Genomic DNA, 22363 nt, shown 5'->3' on the forward strand with positions numbered 1-22363 from the left:
AAAAAACAATTGTTTGGAAGTAGGTTGGGGGGGGGGGGAGGGGTATTACGATGAGTACAAGATTTGGATAAACAGGTTTGGGAAAAACGTATATAGAGGGGTTATAATATGTTGTATTCGTTGTTTAATAAACAGGCGCAGTACACTCTTATGATGGTGGGTAACATAAGAGGGTCAAACACCGGTTATGGACCATCACCTGATTAGAGCCAAGGTGTGGGAAAATAAAAACATTGAACACAAATGAAGGAAAAGACCAATAAGAAACAACATAACCAAAAATACCACTAACCTAGAGAATAATTACAGGGAGTGGAACAATGAGGCACGGGGGGGTGGGGGTGGTGGTTATGGGTTAGACTGGGGGGTCACGGTGTCTTATGTGAGGCCTTGGACAGGAAAAGGGGGGTGTCTGATGAGTGGGGGGGGGGAGGGGAAGTTTTGTGCGTAGGCGGCATGAGGTTGGATGGGGCCGGGAGCTCACAGTTAGTGGAATAAGGGGAGGGACTGGTGACACCATTATACATGGGGCGGTCTAAGAGGGAATTGACGGGAGGTGGTGGTGGGGGGGGGGCATTGGGATGGACTACGATATTCAAATATAAATTAAATTACGGGAGGTAGGAGAGATAAAGATGAGAGACTAACCCAATGACACCCACAAACCCTACCAAGACCTCAAACACCACGCGGCAATATGGTACAGCGGTCCCATCTGAGTCTGGAGGGCTTATCATGAGTCCCACACCAGACGTTGACGCTAATGAACAAGGGAGCTCTGCACCCTGCCAAAAGCAGTAATATAACAATAAATAAAGTCGAACACCCCTACCTGCACCTCGATACCCACAATTTACCTGTATAACTCCCCCAGGACTACGTGTCCAGTGTAGGCAGAAGTATACCGGAAACCCCAACCAACAGGTAAACCAGGTCTTCGCACAATACCCTTCAAGGACAACCCATGGCCTAACCACCCGGGGGATGTGTTTAGTATTAGCGGTGTGGCGGGGAGGGGGGGGGTGGGGGGGTGAGGCACGAGCCAGCAGGGCTCTTAGCTGTGGAAAGGGGGCAGCAGGGCGTCACCTTAGGGTATTTCAAGAAGGTGTGGCATAAGATGGGGGAAATGGCCGGTGTACAGAGACGCCCCACCTACTCTGAAAATGGTCTGGGGCGTTTAATTGCTGGCGTATCTTGGCGGGCTACTTTACTAAGGGTGCATTATGACAAGGGTCCATGGCGGAAGTTAAGTACCAAAACACCCTCCACGCAACAAATAAGTTAGCATCTTGGGGGGGCTGTGGAGCCTAGGAAAGGTGCTGCTTTCCTCATAACTCTGTCCTTCCTTCACTGGCCATTGGGAATCGCACCCCACCCCGAACACAGAGCGGGGGAAGTTATGAGGGAGACACCCCCAGACTCATCCATCGCACCTACAACACCCCTTGCTCTCACCCTTTCGCTAATCCTGGGTGGGGGAGAGCAAGGGCTGATGAGAAACCCCAGCCCCCTCTTTCCATTATGCAGAAACCCATACCGGCAACGCATCCCAGAGGCACCCCCCAGGTACACACTGTTCGGGGCTAACCGGCAAAAAGCCCCGGCAGGTCCTTTGGCTGTCCATACCACCGCCGTACGCATGGGCCAACGGGAGTTTTGTGTGGTGGGACGTGTAGGCAGGATGCGGGGGCGAACGAGGGGGACGCTGTGGGGAAGTAAGAGGCGAGGTGGTGTTAAAAAACTTACTGAGAGGGAAGGGGGGGTTGGTGAGTGGGGGGGGGAGATAAAGGTAACCCTGAGAAGATGGACACAACGGACGGGTGGCCGTGGGCGTGGGAGATGGTGAAGGTGTAAGTTAAAGAGGGGGGGATTAGGTGGAAGAATGTAATAGGAGGGGAGGCCCTTCGGCGGGGGAAAGGGTTGGATGTTCCCAAAGTCACCTGCCTCGCCCTGGGGCAGCCACCGCGGCCAAGCCCCTGTCCTGCATCCCACATCCCTGCATCCCTCTGACCTCCGTCCCGCATCCCTCCATCCCCTGTCTTCCATCCCTTTGCCCTGCATCCTCACCTCTCCATCCCCCATCCCTCCATCCCAAATCCTTCCATCTTCCATCCCTTTTCCTTCTGTCCCGTATTTCTCCATCCTGCATCCCTGTATCACTCCATCCCAGATCCCTCATCCCTCTGTCCTCCATCCCCTATCCCTCTTTTCTCCTCCCCATATCCCTGCATCCCACGTTTCTCCATCCCTCCATTCCCTACCCTTCTATTCTCCATCTCTTATCTCTCTGTCCCACATTTCTCCATCCCAAATCCTACCTTTCTCCATCTTTCCACTCCATATCCCTGCATCCCACGTTTCTCCATCCTCCCTCCCGTCTCTATTCTCTCTTATCCCTCCACCCCACGTTTTTTCCACCCCAAATCCCACATTTCTCCCTCCCCCCACCCCATGCCCTGCATCCCCTAACCGAATCCTACATTTTCCACCCCCCCATCCAAGCCCCCACATTTCTCCACCCTATATCCCTCCATCCCATGTCCCTGCATCCCAAATCCCACAATTTTCCATCCCCCATCCTAAGCTCCACATTTCTCCCTCAGCCCACCGCATACCCCTGCATCCCCCACCCCAAATCCCACCTTTTCCCATCTTCCTACCCCACATCCCTGCATCTCCCCGCCCTCAAATCCCACATTTCCCCCCCCATTCCCACATTTTCTCCCTCCCCCCGCGCCTCACCTGCCTCCTTTCCCTCCGGCATTCCCGGTTGCTGTTCCGCGCCGCCCCCCCCGTGGCTCCGCAGCGCGGATTCCCCGGACATGGCCGCGGCTCGGGGCGGGGGGTCCGGGGAGTCCCCGCTGCCAGCCCCCGGCCCCTGCGCCTCGGGCTGGGCGCGGGCGGCTGCGCCGGGAGCGGCGGAGCAGCGGCTGGGCAGGGCTGGGCGGGGGCAGCGCGGCTGATGTCAGCGCGGGGGGGTGGGGTGGATGCTTTTTGGGTGCTTTTGTTGGGTTCTTCCCTGATTTTCTTTTATTTTTCCCTGTCTTTCCCCCCCCCCCCCCCCCCCTCAATTTTGCCTCAGTTTTATACCCGGGGCTTTTCCTTCCCGGCTCCTTTCCTTCCCGGCTCCTTTTCCCTGCGTCTTTTGTCCCGATTCTTTTATTCTTCTCATGATTTTCCTCCTCTTTTTTTCCCCTGATCATCTTTTTTTTCCTGAAATTTTTTCTCAATCATTTTTTTCCTGATGATTTTCCTGATTTTTTTCCCCACTGATTTTTATTCCCTGTTTATTTTATCCTGGTTAATTTCCCCCCCTCCCGATTATTTTGTTCCTCTTCTTTTTCCCGATCCCTTTCCTGATCATTATCCTGATTCTCTTTCCTGATTGCGTTTTTTCCTGATTATTTTCCCGATCATTTTTGTCCTGTTTTTTTTTTCCTGATTGTTTTTTTTTCCCTCCTAATTATTTTATTCCTCTCCATCCCCATCATTTAGGTTTTTCCCCCCCTGATTATTTTCCCTGTTAAATTTTTCCTGATTCTTTTTTCTTCTGATTATTTTGTTCCCCTATTTCCCCTCTCTCATTATTTTTTCCTTGATTATTTTCCCTGTTTATTTTTTCCTGATTCTTTTGTCCCTTTCCCCCCTGATTTTCTCCTTTTTTTTTTTTTCCTGGATTCTTTTTTTTCCTGATTCTTTTTTGGGATTCATTTTCTCCTAACTTTTTTTTTTCCCCTCATTATTTTCCCTATTATTTTTTCCTCATTGTTTTTTCCTCATTATTTTCTCCTGATTATTTTGTTCCTCTTTGTTTTCCTGCCTTTCTTTTTTTTCTTCCTGATGACTTTGTTCCTTTTTCTGCTTCCTCCCCTTTGATTTTGCCTTTTTCCCCCTCATTATTTTTTCCTGATTATTTTATTCCTTTCCCCCCCAATTATTTTATTTCTCTTTCTCCTCCTTCCCTGATTTTATTCCTCTTTATTTTCCTGATTGTTTTTCTTTTATTCCTCTTCTAATTTCTTTATTTTCCCTCCATTTTGTTCCCCCCTAATTACTTTTTTCCTGATATTTTCCCCCCTCCTTCCCCTCTTTCTCCCTCCCCACCCTCCCTCTTTTTCCCCCCCTGCCTTTCCTCTCTCCCCTCTCTCGGGGGGGTCTGTGCCAGGTGCTGCGAGGGCAGGCAGGGAGGCTCCATCCCATCAGCTCCTGGGGGGCAGTCGTGGGGTGCATGGGGGGTGCCCTTCACCCTCAGTGTCCTCAGCCTCAGTTCCATGAGAGGAGGGATTGTGGTCCCCCCAAAAAGGAGCTGAGCATCCGGGGGGGTCCTGGCTGTGGCTGATGTTTGAGGGAGGGTCCCCAAATGGTGTCACTCCCCTGCCCCCCGAGTGTCCCCAGGGCCTGGGCACCGCTGGGTGTCTGCATGGTCGCCATGGGAACGGCCCTGGGCTCCCTGGTGATGGGCAGGAGGAGGAGGAGGAGGAGAGGAAGGTTCCTTGGCAACACTGTGGGGTGTGGGGTGGTACCACCCTGAGAACAGGGAGGGAGGGAGAGAGAAGGTTGGATGGAGGGAGGGAGGGAGGGAGGGACAGAGGGCTGGCTCCTCGGACACGGAATGGAGATGCCCAGGCTGGGACTGGCCACCCCCAGGCCACTCTGTGCCACCCCCATGCCCAGCCCCTGTGGAACCCTCCTTATGTCACTGAAGGATGCTGGAGGGAAACTGAGGCACGGCCTGAGAGCACAGAGTGCCAGTGCCTGGGACTGGTGCCTGTCACTGGGCACGGAGTGAGGCTGGCACCTGGCATTGGGCACAGCAGGGTGCTGGCTGTCACTCTGGGCACTCAGTGAGGCTGGCACGAGGTACAGTGGGCTGCCAGCTGTCATCCTGGGCACCCAGAGGGGCTGGCACTCAGCACAGCAGGGTGCTGGCTGTCACCCCAGACACCGCACAAAGCTGGTACTGGGCACATTGGGGTGCTGGCTGGCAGCCTGGGCACTGAACAAAGCTAGCACTGGGCACAAGGGGTGCTGGCTGTCACCCCAGGCACCCAGCAAGGCTGGCACCAAGGCTGGTGATGCTGGTGCCAGGAGCAGCCTGAGCTGTGACTCAGCAGCTCAGCACTGCCATGGCCTCCTCCTGGCACTGGGCACAAGGGCTTGTGCCCACCAGGGGTTTTATTTGTGTGTGTGGGGGCTCAGCAGGCTGTGCCCCTGCAGCCAGAGGGGCTGGCAGGGAGGTGCCAAGGCCCAGCAGTGGCCAGCTGGCTGCTAATCTGCCCCCAGAGCCCTGGCTGGCAGCTGGCTGCACTGCGTCACCCTGCCCAGGGTGCTCCTCACCCACCCGGCCCTGCTGGCACGTGGCTGGCAGGGACCAGGGGTCACTGAGTGGCCATCAGAGCACGTAGGGCGAGAGCAGGGCACCTGGGGGTACTCATGGCTGGTGGGCAGGAGCTGACCCCTCCCCATTGGAGCCACACCATGTCCCAGGGCCCGCTCTGGGGGTCCCAGGGCTCTCCGCTGCCCACTTTGAGGGTTCTGGGGCTCTCCCACGCCCACCCCAGTGGTCCTGGAGCTCCCCTGTGCCCACTCTGAGGGTCCTGAGGCTCTCCCTGTGCCCACTCTGAGGGTCCTGAGGCTCTCCCTGTGCCATTCCAGGGGTCCCAGAGCTCTTCTGTGCCTGTTTTGGGTGCCTTGAGGCTCTCCCATCCCCACTCTAGGGGCCCTGGGGCTCTTCTGTGCCCACTCTGGGGTCCCTGGGCTTCTCATGCCCACTTGGAGGCTCTTGGGGTTCTCCCATGCCCATTCTGGAGGCCCCAGGGCTCTCCTGTGCCTGCATTGGGTGTGTTTGGGCTCTCCCTTGCCCACTCCAGAGCCCCTGGAGCTCCCCCATGCCCACTCTGGGGGTCCTGGGGCTCTCAAATGCCCACTTGGAGGAGCCTGGGGGTCTCCCACGCCGATTCTGGAGGTCCTGTGTCCACTCTGGGGGTCCCAGGGCTCCAGCTGGAAGCAGCACAGCACAGGAGCTGGCACTGCCACTCCTCACACCCAGGGCCAAACCCCTGGCAGTGAGAGGCAGAGGAGCCACCAGGATGTGGCTTTTAAGCCCAAGTCAGGAGGGGGAAGTTGAGGTGAGCAGTACTGTGGAGCCATCCCCCAGGGCAGGGCAGAGGCCACCAAGCCATGGCACTGTACAGAGCTTTATTGGCAGAGGGCTGGGGCAGGCTGGGCTCAGCTGGAGGTGCCCAGCAGTGGTTAGCTTGCCAGCTCCTTGGCCAGGGCCTTCTGCAGCTTGTCCTTGAGGTAGGCTCTGCGCTGCCGCTCCAGCTTCAGCTCCAGGAACTCGTAGTGAGGAACCTGCAGGGGTGGAGAGACACCACCAGAGCTCCTGGGGTGCCACCAGAGCTCCTGGGGTGCCACCAGAGCCCCTGAGACACCACCAGAGCCCCTGGGGTGCCACCAGAGCTCCTGAGACACCATCAGAGCTCCTGGGGTGCCACCAGAGCCCCTGGGGTGCCACCAGAGCTCCTGGGGTGCCACCAGAGCCCCTGAGACACCATCAGAGCTCCTGGGGTGCCACCAGAGCTCCTGGGGTGCCACCAGAGCCCCTGAGATGGCAGCAGTGTTTCCATCAGAGCTCAGGGGATCCATCAGAGCCCTGAAGATCTATGAGATGCCCCTGAGATGCCATCAGAACCCCCTGAGGAGTGTCTGTAGCCCTTTTGGGCTCTCCCTCTCCTTCCCTTTCCTCTCCCTCCCCTTCCCCCTCTCCTCCCTCCCCTTCCCTCACCCTTCCCCTTCTCCCTCTCCAGCCCCAAAAGGCAGCAGAGAGCTGGGGGAAGCCATGGTGGAAGTGCTGGAACTTGGGGGGGGGAAGACAAGGCCATGGGGTGACAGTGGCACTGCTCTGGGGGTGATACATGCCCTGAGGACCTGGGGCAGGCCAGCCTGGGGCAGGGGGCTGGCTCCTTGCCCACACAGCCACCAAGCCTCCTCCTGCAGAGCTCTCTGCCTGCCAGCAGGGCTATAATTAGCTGCAGGGAGCTCAATAATGCATGACCTGGCTGCAGCTCCTTAAGACCTTCTCTGCCGTGCTCCTCCCTCCCCAAGCCCTCCCTGGCACCCTGGGGCTGCCTGACAGGTGGCCTGGAGGGGATCAGGGGTGGCTAATCCTGGCTGCTGCCCTGCTGAGCCACCCCACACACAGCCAGGAGGGCTCAGGCCTGGGGGGAGGCTCTGCCCTGGCAGGAGGAGCTGGCAACCCCCCAGGCTGGGGGCTGCTCCTTGCTGTCATCAGGGAGGCCTGCTCCTGGATCATGGGCTGGGGGCTCCTGGATCATGGGCTGGGGGCTCCTGGATCAAACCATGGTTCATGGTCTTGGGTCATGACCATCTCCATGCTCTTCAGGGTGTTCCCCCTTGAAGGGGGCTGTGGTCTTGGATCATCATCTTCCCCATGCTCCTCAGAGTGTTTCCCCTTAGCAGAGGGTCATGGTCCTGGACCATGATCACCTTCTTGTTCTTCAGGATGTCCCCACTGGGAGGAGGGAGAGAGCTCATGCTGGAACGTGGGGGTCACCTACTTGAGCTGGGAGAGGGAACACCACAGCCCCACTGGGACACCCACCAAAGGACCCCACAGGTGAGGAGAGCATCATCAAGAGCCTCATTAAGAGCTTGGTGTCACTGAGAGCCTCCCCAAATGTTTTATGGGGCGCTGAGCGGGGTGGCACTCACCAGATGGGAGGAGGGGAAGGTCACCCACTCCAGGTTGGGGTGGGGAACCCCACAGGCCCACTGGGACACCCACCCCAGGACCACCGGGGGTGGCAGCTCAGCATCCTTAGGAGCCTGGTGTGGTTAGCAGCCCCCCAGACGCTCTAGGGGACACTGAGGGGGTAGGCCCCAGCTGGCAGAAGCCCCCCAGGTACTGACCTCCACCAGCAGGAAGCCTGCAGCCCGGAGGTGGCGCCGGGCCAGGGCGCAGCGACCCAGCAGCTCCCGGCCCCTGCTGCTGAAGTCAGCGAACTCCCAGCGCAGGAAGGCGACCCTGGGGGACACAGGAGTGAGGGCAGCACAGCTGCAGCTGCCTGCAGGGCCTGCAGCCCAGGGGAGCCACAGAACCCCTTGGGCAGGAAGAGAGCTGTGAGCTCAGGGAGTCCAAGCACAGACCCAGCACTGCCAGGGCACCACCCAGCCACGGTCCTCAGCACCACAGCCTGGAAGCAGCTCCAGGGGTGGGGACTGCACCACTGCCCTGGGCAGCCTGGGACAGGCCTGGACAACCCTCAAGGGCAAGGAATTGTTCCTTGGTCCAACCTGAACCTCCCCTGGGTTATCTCGAGGTTGTTTCCTCGTATTCTGCCCCTTCTTCCTTGAGAGAAGAGCCCAACCCCCACCTGGCTCCAGCCTCCTTTCAGGGAGCTGCAGAGAGCCAGAAGGTCTCCCCTCAGCCTCCTCTTCTCCAGCCTGAACACCCCCAGGTCCCTCAGCTGCTCCTCCCCAGCCCTGTTCTGCAGACCCTTCCCCAGCCCTGTTGCCCTTCCCTGCTCCTGCTCCACCCCTCAATGTCCTTCTTGGAGTGAGGGACTCAAAACTGACCCCAGGATTTGAGCTGTAGCCTCACCAGTGCCCAGTTCAGGAGGACAATCCCTGCCCTGCTGCTGCTGGCCACACCACTGCTGCTCCAGGCCAGGCTGCTGGTGCCCTTCTTGCCCACCTGGGCACCCCCTGGCTCATCTCCAGCTGCTGTCACCAACCCCTCCAGGTCCTTTCCCACCAGGCAGTTTCCAGCCCCTCTGCCTCCAGCCTGGAGCCTTCCTGGGGTTGGTGTGACCCAAGGGCAGGACCCTTGGCCTGGCTGCACCTCATCCCAGTGGCCTCACCAAGGCTTTTTCCAGGCAGGGAGGAGGCAGCTCAGTCCCCAGGCCCTGCAGACAGCCAGGCTCCATGGCAGGCAAGAGCTGGCAAAGGTTCTTTGGCAACAAAACCATTACCATGACCAGCACCTGGCCCTATTGCTGCTGTTGCTGGCAAGATGTTGCCTTCATGGTGGGGCTGGCACAGCCTGACCCCAGACGTTGGGCCCAGACCCACCTCTTGGCACCTGGTGGCAGAGGCTTTTTCCCTTCTGAGTGGAGCAGATGTGGAGCTGCAAAGTTCTTCACAGGCAGAGGTTTGTTTTCACTGTCCAGCACCATCTCAGCATCTGCATGGAGAAGAGGGAACACAAAGCCTCCTGAGATCCACCTGGATGCTGCTCCCACCCTCACCCAAGGCTGATGATGTGGAGCACACGAGGTTCCAGCACCCCCTGCCCAAGAAACCCATCCTGAGGAGCTCTGCCTCTGTGCCTGCACCCACTGAGGGGGTCTGCTCCCCAGGAGGGCTCTGTGGGGTGGCTCTACCTCCTGTGCCCCTTGGGAAGGGGCCATGCAGCACAGGGCTGTGTCTGTGCCATTTCACCCCCCAGTGTCCCACTGGAAGGGGCCATGGGGCTCATGGAGCACAAGGTTGCTGTGGCAGCTGCTTGGCCGCTCCCTGCCATGGAGGGGGCAGAGAACGAATTTGACAGAGCTGCAGGGGAGCTGGCAGGGACTGGGCTGGACTGGGAGAGGAAGGGAAGGCAGAGCCAGAAGCCTTTCACCCTCCCCAGCACTGCCTGGCTGCAGGAAAAGGGCTTTTCATCCCCAAAATGTTGCCCAGGGAGGTGATGGAGTCAGCTGGAGGTGTTCAAGCAAGGTGAGGCCATGGCACTGGGGGCCATGGTGTGGGGGCCATGGTGGTGCTGGGCTGATGGGTGGACCTCAGAGGCCTTTTCCAACCCAACACTGGGTTCTGTGAACACCAGATCCTGGACTTGCTGCTCCACCTGACTGTGAGAGGACATGGGAACAAGCCAGAGCAGCCTTGAGGAGGAGGTTGAGGTGTGTGAGGCTGAAGGATGAGGGGGGCACAAAGCCTGGGAGGCACACCAAAGCCCTCCCAGCTCATTCTGCTTCCCCCCTTGCAGAGCCTGATTCATGGAATAGGTTGGGTTGGAAGGGACCCTGAAGCTCATCCAGTCCCAACCCCCTGCCAGGGGCAGGGACCCCTCCCACCAGCCCAGGTTGCTGAAGGCCTCATCCAGCCTGGCCTTGAACACCTCCAGGGAGGGGAAATCCAGACCCTCCCTGGGCAGCCTGTTGCAGTCTGCCCCCTGGCTGCCAGGCCCCTGGGGGGCACTCACCGAAGTGCCAGCCATAGATGGTGTGGACGTCGAGGCGCCCATGGTCCTGGCTCCCCAGCACCCCTGCCAGTGCCTCTCTCAGGCTGCTCTGCAGCAGGGTGGCCCTGTCCCCCCCCTGCTGGGTGGCACTCAGCATCTCCACTGGCAGGAAGGGTCCCTTGTAGTCAGGGCTCTCCAGCTTGGCAGTGGTGTTGATGTGGATGAGCTTCAGGCACAGGTTCTGGGCCCTGGGGGACTGATCTCCTGGGGGGAGAGAAGCAGAGGATGGCAGGGAGGAGGATGGCTTGAGTGGATGCCCTTGCTCTTGTTCTCCTTCTCCCCCACCACACAGGCACAAAGCCATGGCCCAAGAAGGCTTCTGGAGCAGGAGGATCTGGTTCTCCCCCAGCCCAACCCCCCTGGTGCCAGTTGCCTTGATCCTCCTCTGCCTGGGGAACACAGTGAGATCCATTCCCTCCTGGTTAACCACTCAGAAATCCACTCCAGATGGCCCAAGCTCTGTGCCCACCATCCCTGTCCCAGCTCTGAGGTCCTCACTTCCCACCCCACCCTCAGAGCCTCTCCCCTCACCTTGGATCTGAGCTTGGAACTCCGGGGCCAGCACTCGCTGCAGGTAGGGAGCCCTGGCCTGCTGCAGCACACAGAGTGACCACACCAGGTCAGTCAGAAGGTGAGGCTCCAGGTTGTCCAGCTCACCCTGGAGCTCCTCATGGACCTGCAGAGAAGGAAATCGAAGAGCTCAGCTCACCTCAGCACTGTGCTGCCTCTATGCTGTGGTTAACACAGACCTGAGGTGCTGGGGAACACCCAACCTGCTTCTGCTCTGGGTGATCTGCAGGTGTTCTAACATGACCCTGCAGCTCAGGACCTCTGCCATGCTGGCCTGAGATGCTGCACCACTACTGGGAGGACCTAGAAAGCCCAGAAGCAAACAGCAGATGGGGGTAACACACCACAGCAGGAAAGAGGGGGCTGGAGGCATGAAATCCTCAGGATCTGCAGCTCAAACCTGAGCTCAGCTGAGCTGGAGGGGGCTGAGACTGTCCTGGAGGTGTCAGGATGTCCATTGAGGAACCACAGCAAGAGCCTGGAGCTCTGCCATGCCTCAGGGGTTTCTCCTGTTAAATCTGGAGAACTTCTTTGCAGCACCTCAAAACTGAGGAGTTTTGCATTTGCTGCTGGTTGGCAGAGGCTGGAGAGAAGCCAGGGAGTGCCCAGCTGACCCAGAAGGCCACCAGCATCCTGGCCTGGATCAGCAATGGTGTGGCCTGCAAGAGCAGGACAAGAATCATCCCCCTGGACTTGGGGCACTGGTGAGGCTCCTGGGGTCAGTTTTGGGCTCCTCACTCCAAGAAGGACATTGAGAAGTTGGAGGAGGTCCAGAGAAGGGCAACAAAGCTGGGGAAGAGTCTGGAGAAGAGCTGGGGAGGAGCAGCTGAGGGAGCTGGGGTTGTTCAGCCTGGAGAAGAGGAGGCTGAGGAGAGACCTTCTGGCTCTCTGCAACTCCCTGAAAGCAGCCAGCTGGGGGTTGGTCTCTTCTCCCAAGGAGCAAGCAGCTTCCATCCCTCCCAACAGCTCCTAAGGACCAGGGAACAGCCTCAGGGCTCCCAGAGCCAGGGCTTGGCAACCACCATCAGTTCTGGCCTCCTAAGGAAGAGTTCATGAGAGCAGTCAGGGGTGAGGAGGGACCTCATCAAAGCCAGCCTGGGGGCACCAGGCACGGACTAAGTGCTTCAGCTGGTGGCTGGGCAGTGCAGGGTGGGTTCCTCAGCCTGGCCTGAGCTCTGGGCTCCTACTTTCCCCATTTCTTACACCATTTGAAGCCATCCAACACCCAGAAGGACATTTGCAGCCCTTCCCACCCACTAGGGAAGGAGGCAGGCTGATGAAAAGGAGGAAAGGAGGGAGGTTACCATGCTGAAGAAGCCCTCACTGGCGCTGGGCTGGAAGTTGAGGCGAGCAAAAGACAGGATGAGGCCACAGAGCTGGGTAACTGACAGCTGCTTGATGTTGTCCAGGGTGTACTGGAGGATACAGAAGATAAACCCAGAGCTTTAGGGGTGTCCTTTGTGAGCAGAGACAGAGGATGGAACACATCAGCCCCGTGGCAGGACGGGAAAGCAACAGGGAAAGAGCTTTTAGTGCTCCCCTGGGATGTGGTCTTGGCACAAGGGGAAGTGGTGAGTGGAAGGAGAGCTCTGGAATATTCCAGTTGGATCAAGTGGGGTGGAACTAGGAAGAGAAGCAGCAGGAGGAGCTGGGACTGAACCCAGCTCAGCACCCTTCCCAGGGCTGACTTCAGCAGCTGAACAGCAACTCCGGCCCAGACTCCACCACAGGCAGGGGCTGGGTGGTGACGAGAGCGACGCCGTCCCACAGAGCACCTCTGGAGAGGTGGCAGGGGGGCAACTGGGATGGAGCAGAGTCACACTGCTGCCAACTGGACCTTCCCTGTCCCCTCTGAGTCCCCTCACCTGTGCCACAGCCTCGAAGAGGGGCAGGCTGAGCCACTTGAGGAGGGCGAAGGACCTGACGCAGCGAGTGACCTCCAGCGGCGTCATGGTGGCCACCTGTGGCTGCAGCTCGCTGGCCATCTTCTGGAAGACCTGGGGCTGGTGGAAATTCAGCTTGCCTGCAGGGAGCAAAGGGAAAAGGGGCACCCTCTTACAAGGAGCTGGTGCAGCAGCCATGCTTGGTGGTGGTGGTAGCACCAAAGGAGAGGAGGAGGCTCCAGGAGGGGTTCTGCCTCCCTCTGAGCTGGCAAGACCTCATCGTTGCTGGTCAGAACAAGCTGCACCCAGCAGCTGCCAGTCCTGCTGCCAGCTCGTGGCTCCAACCTCCACTCAGTGCTGCTGGCAGATTTTAGCCCCAGTGGCTCTGGATCTGAAGATCCTGATAAGGCCAGAAGAGGCCTGAACTCACTGAGGCTACCAGGAACCTCACAGCAGCTGAGGAACTGCCAGCACCAAGTCCTGCAGCAGCTCAGGTCAGCTCAGGAGCACCCAGGAGAGCACAGTCCCCAGGAGGAGAGCACAGTGCCCTTGAGGAGAGCACAGTGCCCAGGAGGAGAGCACAGTGCCCTGGAGGAGAGCACAGTCCCCAGGAGGAGAGCACAGTGCCCTGGAGGAGAGCACAGTCCCCAGGAGGAGAGCACAGTGCCCAGGAGGAGAGCACAGTGCCCTGGAGGAGAGCACAGTCCCCAGGAGCAGAGCACAGTCCCCAGGAGGAGAGCACAGTGCCCAGGAGGAGAGCACAGTCCCCAGGAGCAGAGCACAGTCCCCAGGAGGAGAGCACAGTCCCCAGGAGGAGAGCACAGTCCCCAGGAGGAGAGCACAGTGCCCAGGAGGAGAGCACAGTGCCCTGGAGGAGAGCACAGTGCCCAGGAGGAGAGCACAGTCCCAAGGAGGAGAGCACAGTGCCCTGGAGGAGAGCACAGTGCCCAGGAGGAGAGCACAGTGCCCTGGAGGAGAGCACAGTCCCAAGGAGGAGAGCACAGTGCCCAGGAGGAGAGCACAGTGCCCTGGAGGAGAGCACAGTTCCCAGGAGGAGAGCACAGTGCCCAGGAGGAGAGCACAGTGCCCAGGAGGAGAGCACAGTGCCCTGGAGGAGAGCACAGTGCCCAGGAGGAGAGCACAGTGCCCAGGAGGAGAGCACAGTCCCCAGGAGGAGAGCACAGTGCCCTGGAGGAGAGCACAGTGCCCAGGAGGAGAGCACAGTCCCCAGGAGGAGAGCACAGTGCCCTGGAGGAGAGCACAGTGCCCAGGAGGAGAGCACAGTGCCCTGGAGGAGAGCACAGTGCCCTGGAGGAGAGCACAGTGCCCAGGAGGAGAGCACAGTGCCCTGGAGGAGAGCACAGTGCCCAGGAGGAGAGCACAGTGCCCTGGAGGAGAGCACAGTGCCCAGGAGGAGAGCACAGTCCCCAGGAGGAGAGCACAGTGCCCTGGAGGAGAGCACAGTGCCCAGGAGGAGAGCACAGTCCCCAGGAGGAGAGCACAGTGCCCAGGAGGAGAGCACAGTGCCCTGGAGGAGAGCACAGTCCCCTGGAGGAGAGCACAGTGCCCTGGAGGAGAGCACAGTGCCCAGGAGGAGAGCACAGTGCCCAGGAGGAGAGCACAGTCCCCAGGAGGAGAGCACAGTGCCCAGGAGGAGAGCACAGTGCCCAGGAGGAGAGCACAGTCCCCAGGAGGAGAGCACAGTGCCCTGGAGGAGAGCACAGTCCCCAGGAGTAGAGCACAGTCCCCAGGAGGAGAGCACAGTCCCCAGGAGGAGAGCACAGTGCCCTGGAGGAGAGCACAGTCCCCAGGAGGAGAGCACAGTCCCCAGGAGGAGAGCACAGTGCCCAGGAGGAGAGCACAGTCCCCAGGAGGAGAGCACAGTGCCCAGGAGGAGAGCACAGTGCCCTGGAGGAGAGCACAGTCCCCTGGAGGAGAGCACAGTGCCCAGGAGGAGAGCACAGTGCCCTGGAGGAGAGCACAGTCCCCAGGAGGAGAGCACAGTGCCCTGGAGGAGAGCACAGTGCCCAGGAGGAGAGCACAGTGCCCTGGAGGAGAGCACAGTGCCCAGGAGGAGAGCACAGTGCCCTGGAGGAGAGCACAGTGCCCTGGAGGAGAGCACAGTGCCCTGGAGGAGAGCACAGTGCCCAGGAGGAGAGCACAGTGCCCTGGAGGAGAGCACAGTCCCCAGGAGGAGAGCACAGTGCCCAGGAGGAGAGCACAGTGCCCTGGAGGAGAGCACAGTGCCCTGGAGGAGAGCACAGTGCCCAGGAGCAGAGCACAGTGCCCAGGAGGAGAGCACAGTCCCCAGGAGGAGAGCACAGTGCCCAGGAGGAGAGCACAGTCCCCTGGAGGAGAGCACAGTTCCCAGGAGGAGAGCACAGTCCCCAGGAGGAGAGCACAGTCCCCAGGAGGAGAGCACAGTGCCCAGGAGGAGAGCACAGTCCCCAGGAGGAGAGCACAGTGCCCAGGAGGAGAGCACAGTGCCCTGGAGGAGAGCACAGTCCCCTGGAGGAGAGCACAGTCCCCAGGAGGAGAGCACAGTGCCCTGGAGGAGAGCACAGTCCCCAGGAGGAGAGCACAGTGCCCTGGAGGAGAGCACAGTGCCCAGGAGGAGAGCACAGTGCCCAGGAGGAGAGCACAGTCCCCAGGAGGAGAGCACAGTCCCCAGCAGGAGAGCACAGTGCCCAGGAGGAGAGCACAGTGCCCAGGAGGAGAGCACAGTGCCCTGGAGGAGAGCACAGTGCCCAGGAGGAGAGCACAGTCCCCAGGAGGAGAGCACAGTGCCCTGGAGGAGAGCACAGTGCCCTGGAGGAGAGCACAGTGCCCAGGAGGAGAGCACAGTGCCCAGGAGGAGAGCACAGTGCCCAGGAGGAGAGCACAGTGCCCAGGAGGAGAGCACAGTGCCCTGGAGGAGAGCACAGTGCCCAGGAGGAGAGCACAGTGCCCTGGAGGAGAGCACAGTGCCCAGGAGGAGAGCACAGTGCCCAGGAGGAGAGCACAGTCCCCAGGAGGAGAGCACAGTCCCCAGGAGGAGAGCACAGTGCCCAGGAGGAGAGCACAGTGCCCAGGAGGAGAGCACAGTGCCCTGGAGGAGAGCACAGTGCCCAGGAGGAGAGCACAGTCCCCAGGAGGAGAGCACAGTCCCCAGGAGGAGAGCACAGTGCCCAGGAGGAGAGCACAGTGCCCAGGAGGAGAGCACAGTGCCCTGGAGGAGAGCACAGTGCCCTGGAGGAGAGCACAGTCCCCAGGAGGAGAGCACAGTGCCCAGGAGGAGAGCACAGTGCCCTGGAGGAGAGCACAGTGCCCTGGAGGAGAGCACAGTCCCCAGGAGGAGAGCACAGTCCCCAGGAGGAGAGCACAGTGCCCAGGAGGAGAGCACAGTCCCCTGGAGGAGAGCACAGTTCCCAGGAGGAGAGCACAGTCCCCAGGAGGAGAGCACAGTCCCCAGGAGGAGAGCACAGTGCCCAGGAGGAGAGCACAGTCCCCAGGAGGAGAGCACAGTGCCCAGGAGGAGAGCACAGTGCCCTGGAGGAGAGCACAGTCCCCTGGAGGAGAGCACAGTCCCCAGGAGGAGAGCACAGTGCCCTGGAGGAGAGCACAGTCCCCAGGAGGAGAGCACAGTGCCCTGGAGGAGAGCACAGTGCCCAGGAGGAGAGCACAGTGCCCTGGAGGAGAGCACAGTGCCCAGGAGGAGAGCACAGTCCCCAGGAGGAGAGCACAGTCCCCAGGAGGAGAGCACAGTGCCCAGGAGGAGAGCACAGTGCCCTGGAGGAGAGCACAGTGCCCTGGAGGAGAGCACAGTGCCCAGGAGGAGAGCACAGTGCCCAGGAGGAGAGCACAGTGCCCAGGAGGAGAGCACAGTGCCCAGGAGGAGAGCACAGTGCCCTGGAGGAGAGCACAGTGCCCTGGAGGAGAGCACAGTGCCCAGGAGGAGAGCACAGTGCCCTGGAGGAGAGCACAGTGCCCAGGAGGAGAGCACAGTGCCCAGGAGGAGAGCACAGTCCCCAGGAGGAGAGCACAGTCCCCAGGAGGAGAGCACAGTGCCCAGGAGGAGAGCACAGTGCCCAGGAGGAGAGCACAGTGCCCTGGAGGAGAGCACAGTGCCCAGGAGGAGAGCACAGTCCCCAGGAGGAGAGCACAGTCCCCAGGAGGAGAGCACAGTGCCCAGGAGGAGAGCACAGTGCCCTGGAGGAGAGCACAGTGCCCTGGAGGAGAGCACAGTCCCCAGGAGGAGAGCACAGTGCCCAGGAGGAGAGCACAGTGCCCAGGAGGAGAGCACAGTGCCCAGGAGGAGAGCACAGTGCCCAGGAGGAGAGCACAGTGCCCTGGAGGAGAGCACAGTGCCCTGGAGGAGAGCACAGTGCCCAGGAGGAGAGCACAGTGCCCAGGAGGAGAGCACAGTGCCCAGGAGGAGAGCACAGTGCCCTGGAGGAGAGCACAGGCAGGCTCTGAGAGCTGCTGCAGCAGCAAAGGCTCGATCCAGCCTGATGTGACAATGTGGCAGCTACAAGGAACACAACAGAGAGTGACAGGGTCCTGGCCATGACTGTCCCTACCACAGTGCCTACAGTCTTGCTCCCAAGCCAGGCCCAGCAGTTGCAGCTCTCCACTCTGCAGCTTCTAAGGCTGGAGAAGTGTTGGATTATCTCTGCACACAACCCAGGTCCATCTGTACCACCCTGCTGCCCTTCCTGAGCTGCAGCACCTACAGCTCTGATTGGAGAAAGGTGTCCAGGCTGGATTTGGAGGCTGTGACATGCAGAGTCCACCTCTCTCCTTACAGCTTGGCCCAGCACAGCTAACCCATCAAGACCACCCTGGCCCCAGTGGCTGCCAGAAGAGCTTTTTCCACCACCAGAAGATGGGCCATCAGGAAAAGAGCTCCTCCTTGGCTCTCCTGGCTTCCTTTAGCCCTGTTCCCCTGGGCTTTAGCCCTGCTCCCCTGGGCTTCCCACTGGCCACCAGCAGTCAGAGGAGGACAAGACCGTGCACCATGATGCAGGAGGAGCTAGAGAACCAAGACCCTCAGACCACAAACCAGGTGATCCAGCAGTGCTACCCTGGAATTCGTGCACTGGCCCAGGCTGCCCAGGGCACTGGTGCAGTCCCCATCCCTGAAGAGCTTTCAAAGCCATGGAGATGTGGTGCTGAGGACATGGATTAGTGGTGCCCTGGCAGTGCTGGGGTCATGGTTGGACTTGATGAGCTTAAAGGGCTCTCCCAACCCAACCCATTGTGTGATTGCATGATTCCAAGTCTCCTTTAGGTGCACTGGAAGGAAAATGGTGTCTCTGGGCTCCCTCCAGCTGTGCTCCCTCCAGCTGTGCTCAGAGCTGGAAGCTGTGCTGGTTGTACACCAAACCCACCCTCAGGTACCCTTCCAACCCCTCTCCTCCAGCTTAGCCATGGCAAGGCCATCAGTCCCACCTTGAGCACCCAAAATCAGCTGGCTTTTGGCACCCAGCAGCTCCTGACACATCCAAGCCACTTACCATAGGCAAATATCAGATCCAGCAGGATGCTGAGGCCCAGCTCTGAGTGCTTCTGGCTGAGGTGGTAGGACAAGGCCCGGAGCAGAGGCACACAGCGCCGGTTCTGGTAGGCCAGCGCCAGAGTCACCTTCCTGATGTCATCAGGCTCAAACTGCTCAGCAAGCTCCAGAGCCTGCCAGGAGACATTTGGAAGAGGGATGTCAAGGGAAAGCAGGCAGGGAAGAGCCCTATCTGCTGGATCAGCCCCTTCCTGCTGGATCAGCAGCTCCCGGGGTGCTCCAATTTCTGCCTGCTTGGCAGGATGCTGACCCCACGCTGTTGGTTTGGGCTCTGAAGAGCCAAGAGCCCTGTCAGGCACACTGACAATGTCCTGCCTTGTCACACTGCTGTCTGCAGCATTTAGCTGTCCCCAGGGTCCAAGCAGAGGGGACAGTGAGGCTCAGCAGCTACAGATCCTGCTGTGGCAGCTGTTTGGCCAGGCCCCAGCACGGGCTGGATGAGGAGTGAATTGGGTGTAGCTGCAGGGGTGGCTCTGCCCCAAAGGTGGGTCCCTGCTCCTGGGAGGTAGAGACAGGGGCTGGAGGGGACAGAGATGTACCTCTGAGGACGATGGCTGCCCAGAGGACAGTAAGGACGCTCCTCAGCCCAGCTGCTCTCAAAGCCTGGCTTGCACAGAGGAGCAAGGGACTCTGGCTGGCAGTGGTGTGACACTGGCTCGAAGTCACCACCTGCCAGCTGAGCTAAGGAGATCTGAGCCCTTCTCTGCCAGTCTACAGAGTGAAACACCAGCTCAGCCCAACCTTCCACCAGTGCAGACCAGTGTGAGCCACCCACTGACACCAGTGTGGACTGGGAAGGGGCTGGGAGATATAAGCTCCTCTGTGGTGCCCCTGGAGTGGGTGAGGCCACACCTCAAATTCTGGGCTCAGTTTTGGGCCCCACACTCCAAGGACATTGAGGAGCTGGAGCAGGACCAGAGAAGGGCAACAAAGCTGGGGAAAGGTCTGGAGAACAGGGCTGGGGAGGAGCAGCTCAGGGACCTGGGGGTGTTCAGCCTGGAAAAGAGGAGGCTGAGGGGAGACCTTCTGGCTCTCTGCAACTCCCTAAAAGTAGGCTGGAGCCAGGTGAGGGTTACCCTCTTCTCCCAAGAAGCAAGTGACAGGACAAGAGGAAAGAGCTTCAAGTTGCCCCAGAGGAGGTTTAGGTTGGGCATGAGGAACAATTTCTTGTCCTCAAGGGCTGCCAAGGCCTGTCCCAGGCTGCCCAGGGCAGTGGTGCAGTTCCCATCCCTGTAGGGGCTTCAAAGTTGTGGAGCTGTGGTGCTGAGGGCTGTGGTTTGTGGGTGCCCTGGCAGTGCTGGGTTCATGGTTGGACTCCATGACCTTCAAGACCTCTTCCAACCCAAACCATTCCTCGAGTCTATGACCTACAGAACTCCCCAGATGCAAACCTCTCCTAGAAGCATGGGCAGCTGCTCGAGCAGCAGCCCTCCAGCACCCACCAGAACGCTCTGGAATGGACTTCACCTTTGGGATTAGGGCTGGAGGGCACAGGGCTCTCCCCTCCACCTCCATTCCCTGCAGGCAGGCCGCCCCAGCAGGTGCCAGCAGCAGGAGGGGGAGCCCAAGGCCCTACCTTGTCCTCCAGGCGGTCCATCAGGGCGGGCGCCATGTGGCCGACCTTGCTCATCAGCATCACCACGCTGCGGGTGCCCTCCAGCTCTGTCCAGCGGAGCTCCAGCTTCTTGATGACCTCGGAGAGCAGCCTGCTGTCCCTGCCCTGCCTGTGCACCAAGAACTCCGCCAGGCAGACGAGCTGGCGGAAGGTGAGGCGCCGCAGCCGCCACAGCACCTCCTGCTCCACCGACTGCAGCTCCCTCCTGCTGCTCTCCACCCCCAGCCAGTGCAGGCTCCTCAGCACGTTCACCAAGGTGTTGTTCCACACCTGAGAGATCTGGGAGCAGAAGGAAATCGGGGAAGGTGTTAGGGAGAGGCAGCAAGAGGAGCTGGGCTGAGGTTCAGCCAGGCCAAGGGTCCTGCTCCTGGGTCACAACAACCCCAGGAAGGCTCCAGGATGGGGGCAGAGGGGCTGGGAACTGCCCCGTGGAAAAGGACCTAAGGGGGCTTGGTGCCAGCAGCTGGAAGTGAGCCAGTGAGTGTCCAGGTGGCCAAGAAGGGCACCAGCATCCTGGGGAACTGTCCTGTGGAAAAGGACTAGGGAGGTTGGCGACAGCAGCTGGAAGTGAGCCAGTGAGTGCCCAGATGGCCTAGAAGGCCACCAGCATCCTGGCTTGCATCAGGAAGTGTGACCAGGACATGGGCACCCCTTTGGATCCATGGTGACAGTGACACAGGACCAAGGAGATCAGCAGGAGCAGCATTTTAACTCCAAATCCAGCAGCATGGCAATGTCTCAGCCCAGTGGAACCAACCAGGAAGCCTCAGGACATATCCCAGCTCTCTGCTGTCTGTAGACAGGTTTTAGGGAGCAGAGATTATGGATCAGGAGAAGCAGAAGTGCCTGCAGAACACTTGTACCCTGTTGTGACAGGACAAGGGGTGATGGTCTGAACTAAAACAGGGGTTCAGACAGGAGGGAAGGGAGAAAATGTTTGCACTGTGAGGATGGTGATACCCTGGCCCAGGCTGCCCACAGAGGTGGGAGATGCCCCCTGGCACCATCCCAGGTCAGGCTGTCTGGGGCTCTGAGCCACCTGCTCTAGTTGCAATGTCTCTGCTGACTCCAGGGAGTTGCACTGGATGAGCTTGAAAGGTCCCTTCCCAAACCATTCTGTGACTCTCCAATTTCATGATTTCCTTCCTGAGAGAGCTTCAGACTCAAGGGGACAGGACCAAGGCAGCACTAAATGAAGAGAACCTCTCCACTGCATCTTGGCTCTGCTCCACAAAGCAGTGACTGCAGGTAGAAATCATTAAGTTTTCTGCTTTGAGTTGATCACTTCATCAACTGATCCCTTCAACTTCACTCCCAAACACAAACTACAATCCCTAAACCAGCAGCAGGTTCAATCCCAGGAGCACCTGGGAGCTGCTTTTCCACCTCATGTCCTTACCCCAAAGCTCTTCTGCAGCCAGGAGAGTACTTACCTGGGAATCCATGATGCTGATGAGCTGCTGGAAACGTTGATCTTGCACAATGCTTCTTGTTTCCAGGTTTTTTTCCACAGCCAGTTTGGAAAGTTGAGTAATTACTTGGGAAGCTTGGTTGCTATTGAGAGCATGGAGCTCACCCAGCTGGAGCAGGTCCTGAGGAGTTGTGGCTGTCTCAATCAGTTCCCTAATCACTTTGTGCTCTGGATTTCTGCTCTCCTCCAGCTGTTCCTTGACTGAGAACCCATCAGCCCAGTTCAAAAGGCTTGAAGTATGAAAGGAATTGAAAGGCAGAGCTCTTGCTGTCACCATCTTTCCAACTGGTGCCAGCAGAGAGGCTGGGACTGAGGCTGGAGAGATGAAGGCCCCCAGGTGCCTCCAGCAGCAGCGTTGCACCAAACGGGCTGCCATGGCAGGAGGAAGGAAGGCTGGAGGTCAATGTTGCATTTCAGGAAGCTGAGAAAGGAAAAGAAACCTTTTAGGTGCAGGAATTGGAGAGATAAAAAAGGAGACAGCCAGCTTCTGGTGATGGCTGTGAGGAAAGGGCTGTTTTGACCAGCAGGACTGGATGTGAAGAGCAAAGCAGGGCTGTGGAGGAGGCTCTGTGCTTCCCTGCTGGGCTAACCTGCCTCCAGCCCCCTCAGGGGCTGCTCAACTTCAGCACTGCTGTCCAAGGCACCATGCAGCTGCTCCAGAGTGGCTGGCAGCAGGGGCTGCAGCAACCCCAGCTTTTCACCAGCCTCAACTCAGCCTTGCCCAAACCTCCAGCGGCATCGCCTCATTTCCCCAGCTGCTCCCGGCTTGCCCACACCATGTTGCCACACCAGCTCCTCAGAGCCTCTGGTCTCTCCTTGCACTCCGGGGATATTCCACTCAGACCCTGCCGGGCTCAGCCCATACTTCCCCGAGCCATTTCCCCCTCAGATCCCTGACTCTATCGTCCCGTTCCCCACCCCCAAGCCTATTCCCATCAAGGTTCCCCCCGGGCCCGGCCGATTCCATTCAGAGCGTCGCCACACCCGGCCCTTCCCTTTCGGGCTC

The 22363-nt window shown here is 59.4% G+C and overlaps 2 protein-coding genes and 2 non-coding genes across 5 annotated transcripts in view; 1 reads left to right on the plus strand and 3 right to left on the minus strand.

The window, feature by feature from the left end:
- LOC128973598 (cerebral cavernous malformations 2 protein-like) overlaps positions 1–2963 on the plus strand; it is a 16008-nt gene extending 13045 nt beyond the window's left edge. The window contains exons 6-8 of the mRNA XM_054389941.1: positions 875–924; positions 1528–1672; positions 2604–2963. Of these exons, the coding sequence (XP_054245916.1) occupies positions 875–924; positions 1528–1672; positions 2604–2963 (555 nt within the window). The remainder of the gene's footprint in view (positions 1–874; positions 925–1527; positions 1673–2603) is intronic.
- Positions 2964–6197: 3234 nt separating this feature from the next.
- TBRG4 (transforming growth factor beta regulator 4) lies at positions 6198–21739 on the minus strand. 2 transcript variants are annotated; one of them, XM_054390050.1, is made up of 10 exons: positions 21320–21739; positions 19848–20165; positions 18213–18384; positions 12700–12857; positions 12139–12249; positions 10796–10940; positions 10226–10468; positions 9094–9205; positions 7933–8047; positions 6198–6354 (listed from the first exon to the last, which is right to left on the minus strand). In XM_054390050.1, exons 1-10 carry the CDS (start codon positions 21731–21733, stop codon positions 6253–6255), a joined length of 1890 nt encoding a protein of 629 aa, XP_054246025.1. In that variant the 5' UTR covers positions 21734–21739; the 3' UTR covers positions 6198–6252. The 2 variants fall into 2 exon arrangements, with proteins under 2 accessions (XP_054246025.1, XP_054246026.1); XM_054390051.1 differs by lacking the exon at positions 10226–10468.
- Positions 9443–9578, minus strand: LOC128973824 (small nucleolar RNA SNORA5). The gene has a single exon (XR_008489295.1). It is a non-coding gene; the product is annotated as a small nucleolar RNA SNORA5 (small nucleolar RNA).
- On the minus strand, positions 18597–18735 carry LOC128973826 (small nucleolar RNA SNORA5). The gene has a single exon (XR_008489296.1). It is a non-coding gene; the product is annotated as a small nucleolar RNA SNORA5 (small nucleolar RNA).
- Positions 21740–22363: the final 624 nt, after the last annotated feature.

Source organism: Indicator indicator, chromosome 20 (assembly GCF_027791375.1).
Source record: "Indicator indicator isolate 239-I01 chromosome 20, UM_Iind_1.1, whole genome shotgun sequence".
NCBI lineage: Eukaryota > Metazoa > Chordata > Aves > Piciformes > Indicatoridae > Indicator > Indicator indicator.

Excerpts from the sequence above, each read along its gene's own strand:
- TBRG4 (XM_054390050.1), bottom strand. The coding sequence starts at position 21,733 with ATGGCAGCCCGTTTGGTGCAACGCTGCTGCTGGAGGCACCTGGGGGCC. Across the intron at positions 18,385-19,847 it reads TGGACCGCCTGGAGGACAAG|GCTCTGGAGCTTGCTGAGCA; the intron begins GTAGGGCCTTGG and ends GTCTCCTGGCAG. Across the intron at positions 10,941-12,138 it reads GTGAGGGCTTCTTCAGCATG|GTCCATGAGGAGCTCCAGGG; the intron begins GTAACCTCCCTC and ends CCTTCTCTGCAG.